The 14,331-nt window shown below is 41.8% G+C and overlaps 1 protein-coding gene across 1 annotated transcript in view; it reads right to left on the reverse strand.

The window, feature by feature from the left end:
* The window catches only part of KLHL6 (kelch like family member 6), an 87,663-nt gene that overhangs the window by 53,943 nt on the left and 19,389 nt on the right, over positions 1–14,331 (reverse strand). Inside the window, exon 2 of the mRNA XM_081301075.1 lies at positions 4,603–4,768. Coding sequence (XP_081157201.1) covers positions 4,603–4,768 — 166 coding nt within the window. The remainder of the gene's footprint in view (positions 1–4,602; positions 4,769–14,331) is intronic.

Below are 14,331 nucleotides of genomic sequence, written 5' to 3' on the forward strand. Positions count from 1 at the left end.
AATTTTGGTCAGCTTGCTTCAAAAGTCCTGTAGTGGGTAGATCAGTCAGTACTTGTACACAGTTCCTGAAAGGAACTGTCCCATGTCAAGCCATACCCAATTGGTTTGAGCCACCAGTCTGCACACTGGCCAGCAGCTAATGAAGTTGCTCTTTCCAAACAGTGAGTGTTAACTGACTTGGTCAACGATTTGGCCCTTTGTGGACTGGAAAATTCTGGGAAAACCACAATTGATGGGTAACAGAAAAAGACTAAGAGAAGACCTAAAGGGACAGGCAGAAAACAAACTGAGTCACCTCTGTGGTGTGAAGAAACCTTTACTATCAGGTGGGGTGGGGGACATGAGAGAATCTCACAGCCATTGATTTCAGTTCAACGAAGGAGGTGCCGGCTTCTGTGGGTGTTAAAAAATGATCATAAATTTCAACTCCAGCACACTTTTCTTTACCTATGACTGAGTTAATTGAAATAAAGCATCTGTTCACTTCATACCATGTGGACATGATAAAAAAATAAATAAACTTAAACATGGTACTTTATAATCCTAATTTGGGATGGGGGGGATAACACCAAAAAGATTTAGGGATGTTGTCAGGAATGGTGGTGCAGGCCTGTAATCTCAGTATCTCAGGAGGCTGAGGCAGGAGAATTGCAAGTTTGAGGTCAGTCTTGGCAATTTTGTAAGGCTAGGGATGTGACTCAGTGGTTAAGCATCCCTGGATTCAATCTTCAGTACCAAAAAAAAAAAAAAGAAAAAAACTTAGGGATTCTTAGGGAAATGTTCTTGTATCTCAGTGTCAGCCAGTTTATCCAAGGCACAAACCATGCAAAGTAAAGTAAAAATTAACACACAAATTATGGGAAGAGACTTTTCTTCAGCATCTATTATATGTCCAGTACTTTACAAACATCATCTCATTGGATCCTCACAATATCACTCCTTGGAAGGAGAGCTAATTTTACAAACAACTTAATTTTTACATCTTAATTTTACAAACAAGAAAGCTGAGGCTCAGAAAAGTAACTTGTCCACAAGCACACAGCAAACAAATGGCTGGCTTGAGGTTTAAACCCAAATCTGCTTGATTCTGAACCCATGGTTTTTCCCCTCTACCCTCTCTGCCTTATTTGAGACCATTATGGAGAACATGTCCCATCTCAGGAGACTTTAATGATATTATATGGCTATTGAAAACACAATGCTCTACACACACCGACCTATAACAATCTCCAAAATATATTATAAAACAAAGCAGGATGTGAAATAGAGTATACCAACATCTGTGTCTGTAAAATGAGAGCAATGAATGGGACTGGTATATGTGCATATCGTCTTGCATGCACATAGAACAGAAAGAACAGCAAGACCTAAGAGTGACAATGGCGAACCCTCACTGCCTTCCCTTCAGCCTTCCTGAAATTGGAACATGGGCATGTTTTACCCATTCCAAAGAATAATTCTTTTAAAACTATGAAGTGATTTCAGTGACCTATTAATTTTTATCCTTCACATATGAAAGGAGTCCCAGTTTGTTTTTTCAAGTTTGACTTTCTTTTTTATTTTTTGTGACCAGTTTTTCATATCTGAGACTTCGTAGCAAGTAGTCCAGAGAAATCAGTAGATTAAATGGAGACCCAGAAGTCCACAGAGTGTTTCTCTAGTTTTCTTAAAATAGCCTCAGGGAGAAACTTACTTTTTTTTTTCTTAGAAAGAGATTTGGAAAAATTTTAAGGTTGGGTTACCAGAGTCGAGGAGTCAACAATGAACAGAGCTTGTCCTATCTCTATCCTATCTTCCTTCTCCCACTTCTCTTGTTAAAACCAACCTCTCTATTGAGGCTCATCACCTGGGGAACATGGGGAAAGAGGAAGAGGAGGAAGCAAAGGAGGAGGTGGAGAAGGGAATTGGAGAAGAAAATATTTGATGCCAAAATAATTCCGGATATACAAATATTTAAATATCAAAGCTGTAAATACAAAAGATTAAATGAAGTTATAAGTGAATAAGCATAAGAAAAAGCGATGGAAGGCCCTTCTAAATAAGCCCTTCTAAAAATGTATACCAAAAGCAAAAAAATAAGGAAATGATGAATAGATCTGACTAAACACTTTTGTACGTGGAATAAAGCTATAATTAAAATTATGAGTTAAATGACCAGTGGCAAATATTTTCAAAAGACATTATAAAAGATCATAGTCTTTAATATCGTAAGAGTTTTTATCTCTTGAAAAATCACCCCAAACTGAAAGGAGAACAAAAAACAGAAACATAAAACACCATCCTCAATGAAACCAGGCGGCACCAGTAACCCCAAACCACAGAAAACAAGAGACTAGCAAGTGACTGCTGAGAGGGAAGGTCAGGCCTAAAGGGGAACAAGCTTGCCCCTCTGAACCCAAAATAGCAGGACTATTGAGGTCTTATGGAAGAAGGAAGGCCAGGGTAGGCGCCACTGACAGCAGGGGGACAGATGAAGAAGTTCCTGTGCCTCCTTTCACCCCCTAACTTCTTATGGTCTAATAATTCCTATCCCACTCCCACTAGAAAAGAAGATTTAATTTCTGGAGAAGTCATGCCCAAAGAAGCTCTAGATTCAGGGACACCAGAACCTGAAGAAGACACATGCAGGCATCATATTGAAAATATAGGGATTAAGTGAAGATTTGCACACAACACACACACACACACACACACACACACAAACTAATAACCCTGGAGCAGAAGAAAAGAGCCTTATCTGGAGAAACTGAGCAATCCTAGGAAAAGCCCAATGGGTTCTAACATTTAGGAACCCCCTATAAAAAGAAAACTGGCAGGCTAGCTGAGAGCACTAGAAAAACTCTCCTGTCCACTGGCTTTCCACCCTGGCCTACGTACACTGAGCTTCAAACTAGCATATCAAGGCCTCTATCCAAAACATGACTAGATTGCCAAGAATCAACTCATCAGAGGGTATTTGAAGAAACCCTCTGTGGAGGGTGGAATGTTGGGCCCCCAAAAGTTATGTTCATGCCATAATCCCCAGAACCTATAAATACTACCCTGTGTGGCAAAGGAGTGAATATTACTTATATGACACATGACATGATTAAGACAAGGAGCTTGAGAGGAGGTGTTTCTCCTCAGCATGGTACCTAGATGTACTCAGATATACTTTTATAAAACACAGACACCTTCAGGGGACCTGTGGACAAAGAAGAGGCAATGTGGCCACAACTGCAGAGATTAGCTGTGGTCAAGATGGAAGAAATGCCAGAACCCACCAGAAACTGGAAGGGGCAAAGAAAGATTCATCCCTAGAGCTTCCAGAGGTAATACATCCCTGCGGACACCTTGATATTGAACTTCTGGTCGCCAAAACTCTAAGAGGATACATTTCTGTTGTCCCAATCCACCTTTGCCTTCAGGTCAAACCCCCCTCTCTCCTTTCTCTCACAAAGATACCAGCTATTATAGTCTTATCTCAAGATATTTAATTACATCTGCAAAGACCCTCTTTTCAAATAAGGTCACATTCACAGGTTCTAAGGATTAGGACTCAGACATATCTTTCTAGGGAATATAACCCAATTCACTACAGAACTATTTATATGAACTACTTTGAAAATCCATAATTATTCCTTCAGTTTTTCATATCTGTTTCCAAATGACTTCCAGAAAAATTTCTACACACTTCCACCAGCAATGAATGAAAGTATCTATTTTCTCTCGGTTTTGCAAATACTAAAAAGTATGCTGTATATACATATTGTATATGTTTCTGATAAGTCTCAACATCCAAGCAATGAGACAGTCTCTGCCTGAACCCATTAGACTCAATTTCAATGGTGTGACCTTCGACTCAGGTAAAGATGGTGACTTGGGATGGGACCCCTGATACAATTGTGGATGCAACTAACATCATCTATGGGTCTAATTATTTTATGAAGTTAAATATAATTACTGTAACCACATTGAAGCCAACATAATTGGATGGGAAGAAATACATGTTATATTAAAATTAAACTTAATTCTGAGGGTTTTCAATGATATCCCATATTTTTCAGTCTTATTCTTTCAGTCACTACATAGTGTAATCACAACAGGCCCTGTTTCCCCCAGAACTTAGACATCACTGCCTGAGAAATTGCATGGTATTGTAGCAAGCATGTGGACCCTGGAATCAGAAAACCCAGGGTTCAAATCACAGCAGTGTCAATCATTCTCTGAATGGCCTTATTTTCCCTGCTCATGAATGGGGAAGTAGTCACCTCTCCAGGTTGTGCTGAGAATCATAGGTTATGCATATGAAGCACTGGCTGCAGGTCTGGCTCCAGTTAGACTGTTGCAAGATGTGTCATTGTGCCTGCAGTCAAGAACCATGTCTATGTTCTAGGCACCCAGATCCCCTGACTTCATCTCATGAAGGAGTCAATGTCCCATCTCACCACCTCTCATAAATTTTCTAAATGAACATCTTCTGACTTTCAAGTAAGCACAGGCCCAGCTAAGTGTGTGTGTGGTGGGGTGAGATACAGGCCTGGGAGCCAGTCCAGGTAGGCTCTGGGGACTGCTGCTTTCACCTGCCTAAGAGAAGAGCACCAAGCCCCTTTGTTCACATACCTGGAAGAGGTTGGCAGCTTCCAGGACCCGTTGGACGTTCTGCTTGGTGATGAGCGCCTTGCTGGTGTATGTGTAGTCCAGGAGCGTGTGCATGGTCTCAGCGTCCACCCCTTTAATGATGATCCTCTTCTCATACTTTTCCTTTAAGTCATTGCAGAACATGGCCCTGGAAGAAAGATGAGTGAATATGAATCCTACTAGGACCCTTGATTCCAGATCTGTCCTAAAGAGATCCCTTTTTAGACCTGTCTGTCCCCCTAGAACAGTGGGGGGTCCCCAAGATCAGAACCCTGGCTGTGGCTGTTTTTCTAGCACCCACCACACATCAGACATTTAGTCAGCGCTTCCTGAACTGAAATGTCCTGCTCTGCCAAGGCTAACTGAGGTCCCCAACACCAGTTTCAGATCTATTTTATGGACTCAAAATGCTGGGGATCCTTCTTGGGAAATTTCAAAGCCTCATCTGTTCTTTCCTTCTTATTGCTCAGTACCAAACAGGGGATTTTTTGATGTTTATTTTATTTTTTAGTACTGGGGATTGAACCCAGGGGCACTCTACCCCTGAGCTATAAACCCAGCCCTTTATATTTTTTGTTTTAAAACAGGCTCAGGCTGGCTTCAAATTTGTGATCCTCCTGCCTCAGTCTCCTGAGTAGCTGACTCAGTTCTCATACAAGCTCTCCTGTGGCCTGAACTTAGCCTCACCATTCAGAACCCAGCTTCCCTCCAACAGTGCAAATGGCTCTTGCAGCTGCCCCTCAGCCCAGAGGTTGAACACTTGTCCATGGATTCCCAGGACCAGAACTCCTCAAGGTGATTACTCTGTCTCTTTTTTGGCCCTGATCCTCCCTAGGAATGAACTTTGCCTCTATCTTGAAAGCAGGGGAACAGGATTGAAAGAATGTTGATTTTAGCATCAGATGAATGAGGGTTTGAACATCAGCCCTACCAATTCAAAAATGGGACGTGTTTTTCATTTCCATGAGCTCCAGCTTTCTCATCTGTAATGGGGCTTTAAGAGCTATTTTTAAAGTTTGTTAAGGATTAACCCATTAACTAATAGATAAGAAGAAACACGGGCTTTTTTTTTTTTCACCCAATACCAGGCTCATATGTGTAAGTTTTTTTTGTGTGCTGCTAGTCCTCAGGGAATTTGTATGAGCAATTTTGTTTATTTTTAAAATGCATTTAAATCTTACTATGCTTCTGAAAAGATTTCTGAAATTCTGTAACCAAATTCTGTTTAAAGGTGCCAAAAATATGGCAACATTACGTAAATTTAAAATAGGAGGGAAGACAATAGAAAACCATGAATGGGAACATGAAACTAATCTGTGACTGAGGTCAAAATGCCCACCACGTGGCTGCAGCACCATCATCACAGGTGGTCCAGCCTACACATAAGAAATGCAATTCAGTCATATGCACAATTTCATAATCCTTGTGATAGATATTTTTAAAACAAATCCAAATGCTTAGAAGAATTATGATTGTTAGCATTACATTCTAGATGGAATCTCTCTTGGGGATGAATAACAGCCTCACAACATTCTTACCCCATGAGTCTGATCCTTAATAGCTGTAGCTGAGACAATTCCTTCAGCCCATTCCTACAAAAACCTGTTCACTCTTTGTGGCCCTTCCAGTAGATGTGAGACCTCAGAAATTCGACAAGCTAAGAAAGCACAGCTTATAAAAACCACTCCCTGAAGGTGCTGGAATTCAATTTCTTTCCATTCAACATGCACTTACAGAACACTCACTCTATGTAAGATACTGGGATAGGAATGAGACGGGTTTAAATATTAAGCAGTACTCTGAAGTGAATTGTAACCCCCACTCCCCATTCATACATTGAAACTCTAACCTCCAATGTGACTATATTTGGAGATAGGTCTTTAGGAGGTAATTAAGATTAAAAGAGGTCAAAAGATTGAGATCCTAATCTGATAGTATTATTAACCTTACATGAAGAAGAAAAAGAGCAGAATCCACCGCCCCACTCTCTTTCTCCCTCCCCACCATGTGAAGACACAGCAAGAAAGTGACCAGCTGCAAGCTAAGAAGAGAGCCCCCACCAGAACCCAACCACGCTGGCACCCTGATCTCACTTCCAGCCTCCAGAACTGTGAGAAAGGACATTTCTGTGGGTTAATCCACCCTTTCTATGGTCTTTTGTTATAGCAACCCAAGGTAAGATGGATTTGGTTGCTAAGAAATGGGGCGTTCCTATGACAAATAATTAAAAATATGAAAGCTGGTTTGGGACTGGGTAATGGGTGGAAGCTGGAGGGGTTTTGAGGTGAATGCTATAAAAAGCCTAGATTGCCTTGAACGGAATGTCCATAGAAATATAGGCATTAAAGGTCTTTCTGGTGAGATCTCACATGGAAATTGAGAACATGTTATTGTACATTGGAAGAAAGATGTTGCTCTCATAAATTGGCCAAAAAACAAACAAACAAACAAAAAACCCTCAACACCACAGTGTTCTAGTATTTTGTAGAAGGTAGAACTCTTACGTGATTAAATAGATATTTAGCTGAGGCAATTTCTGAGCAGGGTTGAGGAACAGCTTTCCTTCCTACTACTTAGTAAAACGAAAAGGGAGAGCAATTAATTGGAGATGGATTTTTAAGCAAAAAAGGAACAGAAATTAAATACTAGGGAAATTCTCAGCATACCAACATTATAAAACATGAGAAAGCATGCTCTGAAGGGAGCACCAAGGGCTATCATTTGATAAAATGACCTGGGGTGATAAAATACTTACGGGATTACATGAAACATTGCCAGTTTGAACTGAAGGGATGGAGGCTGGGCAAATGAGGAAAAGCTATTGAACTTGGACTTGATGGTGGGGGACAAGATGATTCAGGTACTCAACTGACAACATGCACTATTCCTCAAGAGGAAAAAACAATCACTGGAGGGTGATTTAGAGATACAGAATCAGGGCAACCTGGTTCAATAGGTGGGACAGCCTCTGTCAAAGCTTTGGGGACAGGACTCCCACTTACAGGCATGGGAGTGATACTGCCACCTCCTTGGATCTGGAGGGCACAGCATCAAACCAAAGAGGATTATTCTCAATCTTTAAAATGAAATGTGATTTACCTTTCTAGGTTTGGCCCTTCCTTGGGAACCGCCATCTCTTCCATCTTTCCTATTTCTTCCCTTTGGAATGAGAATATCTATCCTGTCCCACTATTGTATTCTGGTTTTACAGGTTCACAACTGCAAAGAAATTTTGTCTTAAGATGAGTTGTTCTTCAAATCTCACCCATATCGGAGTTAGATGATATTTACATGAGACTTTGAAGTTGACAATGAAATAAATTAAGAGTTGGGGAGCTGTTGGGATGTAATCAATGTATTTTGCATTTAAGAAGGGCATGACTTTAAAGGACCAAATGTGGAACTCTATAGACTGAATTATGTTCCTCCCAAAAGTCATATGTTTAAATCCTAACTCCCAATGTCACTGCATTTGGAGATAGGGACTTAGGACGTAATTAAACAAAGTCATAAAAATGTTATCCAAATCAGACAGGATTGGTGTCCTTATAAGAAGAGAAAAAGATCTCCCCCCCCCACATTCACTTATATACTAAGGAAAGACCATGAAGACACAGGGAGAGGGAGGCCATTTACAAGCCAGGAAGAGAGCCCTCACAAAACCCCAACTATACTAGCAATTTGATCCCAGATTTCCAGACTCCAGAAGTGTAAGAAAAAAAATTTCTACTGTTTAAGCCACCGAGTATATGATATTTTGTTATAACAGCTCAGGTTGACTAATACTGACAGTCTCTATTAACCCCAAACCCTAATAGTTCACAATTTAGCAGGGATATATAGGCACAAACAAAAGGCCATAAAAGACTACAATGTGCTGTGGAAGCCAGCAGTGGCTGCTCATGGAGAAGGAAAATTTTGATATGTGAAAGTTATGGATAGAATTTGCAGGTAAAAAAACACTATGAGTAGAAGGAACATAAAGAAGAAGGGCAGATAAAAGAACTAGCAAATACAGATGATTTCTAACTTATAATGGTTTGACAGGATTTTTCAACTTTACAGTGGTGCAAAAGGTATAAACATTGGGCAAAAACAATTCTTCAAATTTAGAATTTTGATCTTCTCCCCAGCTAGTGATATACAACACAAGACTCTCTGAAAACGCTGGGCATTGGCAGGGAGCCACAGCTCCCAGTCACCCATGTGAGCACAATGGTAAAGGGTCATTATAAGATTCTACATGTGATTCAGCTGGGGTCCATGGATTGAAAGGAGGTAGTAAGAGGAGTCTGGGAAGGTAAACCTGGGTCCTGATTGTGAAGGGTCCTGGAGGCAGGCCAGGGCACTAGGTTTTTATTCAGTGGACAATGGGGAGCCATTGAAGGTCCATAAACAGCAGCAGAGCTCAGAGAGAACATTTTTAACAGGAATATTCTCACCATAGTTTGCTGGTGATGGATGCCCCTGGAGTCAAGAATTAACTGCCTCCAAACAGAGTTGCAAGGCTTGTGACAATGCCAGGGACATTTCCCAGAAAAATGTATTAACCGAGGCAGTAGGCTGCTGGAGAACTTCTCTAGCTAGTTTTCAGTGAACTCTATAAGTCTCAGATACCTGAACAACAGGTACAAATGAATATTGCCTGGAGAACAATTATCTCCCAGTCAAATCACTGAAATAGGAAGGTCCCAGAATGGAGCCCTGGTATTAAAAAATAGGGGTCCCCAAACTGGGACATCCATCTAGACACAGAGGGGATTATATCCTTATGTCCTGCTCCCCATTCCTTTCCCACACCTCCTATTTATTACGACTGGAAATAAATTGTCTTAAGATGAATTGTAATCACTCATCTGTTTCCCTTCCCCTTTACCTAATCTGCAAGACAAAGGTAGATTGTGGCTTCCCAGGATCAAACATCCAAAAGTCCAAACACACACACACACACACACACACACACACACACACACACTCTCACGAGGGTGGAGGGATCATTTGACTTGCTGACTTCTCAAAGCTTTTGTTTTAGCCAGTGAGATCTTGCCCTCTGGTGTCCCTCTGTCCTCCTTTCTCTGTCTTTGTTGCTTTAACCAATGATGACCCTCCCACCCCTCCTTCCTCCTCCTTCTTCTGTCTTCCCCCAACTGGCGTCTTTCTTCTCACAAGACTATGACAGCATGAAAGGAAGAGCAAATATGAATTCCAGGCTACCAAGTTAATAAATCCCAGCCTGGGACCAAAGAAGCAATGATGTCACTTGGGCAGGTGACCGGTTTACAAGCCACTTTCTTCAGTCATAAATCCTCTTGGTCAGCAGCAGGGCGCTGTCTGCAGAACCACAATCATGTGCCTTTAAGAGTGATGTCATGCAGGTCTCGCCTTGCTGCCTCCTGATTTCATTTAAAAAATCCTGCTGGTCAACCATACAATGTCTTCTCAGCTAGTGCCTCTCGCTTGGAGGAACTGGACAAGCTCAGGCTGTGAGCCTCCCTTTGTTGGAGTTTCTAGGGCAGTGCTGCTAAGTAGGTCTGTAATGACATATGTAATTTGACATGTCCCAGTCATCACACTTTTAAAAAATTAAAAAGAGATGAAAACCCATTTTAATAACCTATTTTGCTTAACCCAGTGTAGACCTGATATTATCATTTTGACATGAAAGGAATATTTTCAAATTACTAATAAGATAATTTATATTATTTTGCCACACTAAGTCTGCAAAAATCTCACATTTATATTTTAGACTTAATATCATCTTGGTTGAGACCGGCCACAGTTCAAATGCTTGACAGTCACAAGTGGTAGTGGTGCCATATTAGGCAGCACAGTTCTACAGCATCAATCCTGCACACGGTGTCAGGGTCACCCAGATCTGCAATTATCCCTCGATCATCCACATGAACATCCTATGTTCAAATACATGGAAAATAGGTCATTCAGTGGGCATGATCATGGGGTTGGATTAAGTTTCACATAATGGATGCAACACTTCTGGAAACCCACCAGCATCAAATTTAGAAATGCTATTTCACTTCAAATGTGATTTTAAGATTAGTGAAAGGTGAATATTTTTGAAACCATATGTAGGTCCTCTTCAACATTCTATGGGTTCATGTGTCTCTAAACCCATAGTAAATTGAAAATATCATAGAATAAAAATGCATGTAATTAAGCCACTCAATGGTGGCAAATGCCTGTAATTCTAGGGGCTTGGGAGGCAGAGGCAGGAGGATCACAAGTTCAAAACCAGCTTCAGCAACCTATCAAGGCCCCTAAGCAACTTAGCAAGACCCTGTCTCGAAATAAAATATAAAAAGGGCTGGGGATGTAGCCCAGAGTTAAACACCCCTGGGTTCAATTCCTGGTACAATCCCCACAAAAAATGCATTTTACAATCCCCACAAAAAATGCATTTTACACACCTAACCTACTGAACATCATAGTGTAGTAACACGGTGTGCTATTGAGCCTCTGTGGTTTAGTGTTGTGATCAAATGACTTACTGGGAGCTGTGTGACTCAGAGCCACTGCCCAGCACCACAGCAGAGTATGAGACAGCACATGGTGAACAGGGGAAAAAAATAAAACTCAAATGTCGAAGTACAATTTCTCCAGAGTGCACATCACTTTCACACCATCAAAAATTAAATTGAATTATTGTTAAGTCAAGGACAATTTGTGATCTTCAACATTCAGAAGAAAACTAAAAAACCCTAATGGAGAGATGTTCTAACATTAATGAAGTATGTTAATGGTCTCCTGTGACACCTGACACACAGGAGGACTCTTAAATAAATAATATGTATTTCAATGTGATATTTTATTGGTCTCTCTGGGGTCACTTGGACTTTTATTTGGGCTGTCACTGCTAGATTCCCCATCCAAATTCTTTCTTGGATTCACAATCACTGATAACATCCTGCCCCGGCTCAGCCCATACCAACTGGTGCCTGGATTCTCCAGGAGAAGATCCTCCTATGCTAGGGATGTGTTAAGGGAGGAAGCCAAGTAAGACCAAAGTCATGCAGAAAATCACTTCAACCTGACCCTGCAAGGATCTGGAGACATACCTCAGAGTGGTCCCAAAAGAGGCAAAGGCAATAGGCTATGACAGTGGGTACTGCTGATAGCCTTCAGTTAAGGCCAACCCAGGAGTAGGAAAATGCTCAGGCACTTGTGGCTTTCTTTCTATGTGTGAATTGGATGTGCAAAAGCAAAGGAGTTTGGGGGACTCTAGGAGCAAGCAAGGAAGAAGAGCTGCTGGCTAGCTGTTGGAAGGCAGAGAAGGGCTGCAGTCCATAGTAGGCTCCATGCTCAACACAGCACTCACTGCGGGACTCAGTGCAAGTGAATAAACATCAGTTTGCTCCTCTGTTCAATGATACAACAGTCACTGCCTCCGTGAATTGTTTGGAAGAATAAGCAAGGTAATGTGCATCAAGTGGTTAGCCCAAAACCTGGCACCTGGTAAGCACTCAATCAAGGAAGGCCTTTCAGACCAGATCATAGGACCTTAGCAGGCTGTTGGGAGATACCCACAGGTATCTGGGCGGACCCTGCATCGCTTCAGCTTGTGACCCTTGACCTGGCAGCATTTGGCCTGATGTGTTTGGATGACTGGTATGACTGATGTCAGAGTTGCTATATTTCTGTCCACCATCCATCCAGAGCCAGGGAAACACCAACGCACAGGTTGCTCTAAAGACATTAATTCAGTAACTGTGCCTGAGAGAAAGGAGGGAAGTATTTTAAAAACAGTGTCCTTCTCTCACATTTGATTCCCAAATCCCAGCATTTCACTGCTCTTTTCCAAGATGTTTTTGCTTATTTTTCTGCCACTTAAATAGACTGCCCTGGGCCATGGCCACCATACTGAATATGAATAAAGTGAAACTGGGGAGAAATCTATTTCTCAAAAATTAAATTTCTAGGGCTCCCACTGCTCCCGCCAGGAGATCCAGGAAAACTGTGGTTAAAGTTTGGTCCTCACAGGTGATCAGCAATGGAATGGTGACCAGAACCTAGCATTTTGGATTTGGTCCATAACTCAACAGTGCAAGAAAATCAGCAAGAGTTCAAGGCCAAATTTTGTATAGGTGGGGTGGAGGGTGTCAGCTCAGCATCAGCCCTAAGTGTACCAGCCCACATTTTGTTCTCTGATCACATAGCTGGATTAATTGGTAACAATTTAACTCATAGCATACATTTAAGATATTGTATAATAAAAACTACTTTCCAAAGACGCTGACCAATTCTCATGAGTTTCTTGTAAAACAGAGGTAGCTATTAGGATCCTCATTTTACAGCATAAACGGTCTCATAACAGTGAGCCAGATGCCTAGTACAGTGAATCAGTGCTGACCCCAAAAAGCCTGAGCCAGTGAGCCCATCTCCCACATCAGCCATGAGAACATCTGCAGCCTGAGGTGTTCTGGGGTGAAGTCAAGCTCTGCCTGGGCCCTGCATCCTTCTAATCTCTACTGGGCCTACTCCTTACTTCACATCTCTGCCCCAATGTCACCTCCTCAGAGGCTCTCCCTGATGCTGTCCCCAAACCAAAATAGTCATTCCCTAACACCTTCTCTTCCTGCACTTCCTGCATTTTTCTTCATAACCCTGCTATCACCTACTTGTTAACTGGTTTAACAATTGTCCCCTGACTAGAATGTGAACTGATTGAGGGTTTGAGTTCTGCCATATTTGCTACTGTATCCCCAAGGACTAGACCAGCGCTCCCACCCAGTAGGGACCTGGTCTCCAGAAAAAATGAGGGAATGAGCAAATGAAGGAATGAGTCAACTTGTCCTTCCTAGTTCCTTTGCTTTTGTTTTTGACAGGAATCTGCCACTCCAAGAATGGTTAAGCACCCTGTAGAGGACATGGATGGGGAGTCCTGCCCCATGTGCTCTCCACCCCCATGATGATGAACACATCACAGCCCCAGATCCCAGAGCCTGAAATTTGAGGAGGACACACATGCACTCAAGCATTCAACTTATAACTTTGATGAGTTCTAGGGGCTCCTGTAATTCTTAAACTCAGCAGCTCAGAACATTTCACCCAGTTCGACTATTTATAGCTCACTCACTCCCCAACCCACCATAGCTCTGAACTCCAAACACAAATCTAAGCCCTATAAACCCCATCAGCTCCACTGTCTTATACTGGCTTCCTCCCTGCCTGCCTCTACTCTATTCTGCATCCAATCCCATCACTATTCCCATTTATACCAAGAACTGACTCCTCTGCTTCACTGAGATAGATCTTCTGTGGTGGACTGGCTTTAATGTTAGTTACAAAGTAAGTGAAGTTCTACTCAAGAATACAAGTGTCCATGTGTATGCAATCAGTTAAAATAATGTTTCAAACTAGTCATCCTGTGCTGCACAATGACCTCTATTGTTAAAAAGGGATTATTGGTTATAAAACCAATGCAGCCAATCATAGGGGTTTCCACTGCAAACAAAGCAGGGAGTCAGCAGATGCAACTGTGACCTGGTATGGCATGACATCACTCTGTATGCTTCCCAGCAACTCTAAGCTCAAGGCACTGAAATCTTCCTCCTGCTGTTTTCCACATAGTCCTAATCAAGAGAAGCAAATAAACATTCAGTTCAGCCCAATTTCTGACTTCAAGCTGTCCCTCAGTCCTATCATGCGGATCCCATCCCAACACTAGAGTCCTGCTTACATCCTCAGCTTCCAGAT

Source organism: Spermophilus citellus (assembly GCF_964194105.1).
Source record: "Spermophilus citellus genome assembly, chromosome: 7".
Lineage (NCBI taxonomy): Eukaryota > Metazoa > Chordata > Mammalia > Rodentia > Sciuridae > Spermophilus > Spermophilus citellus.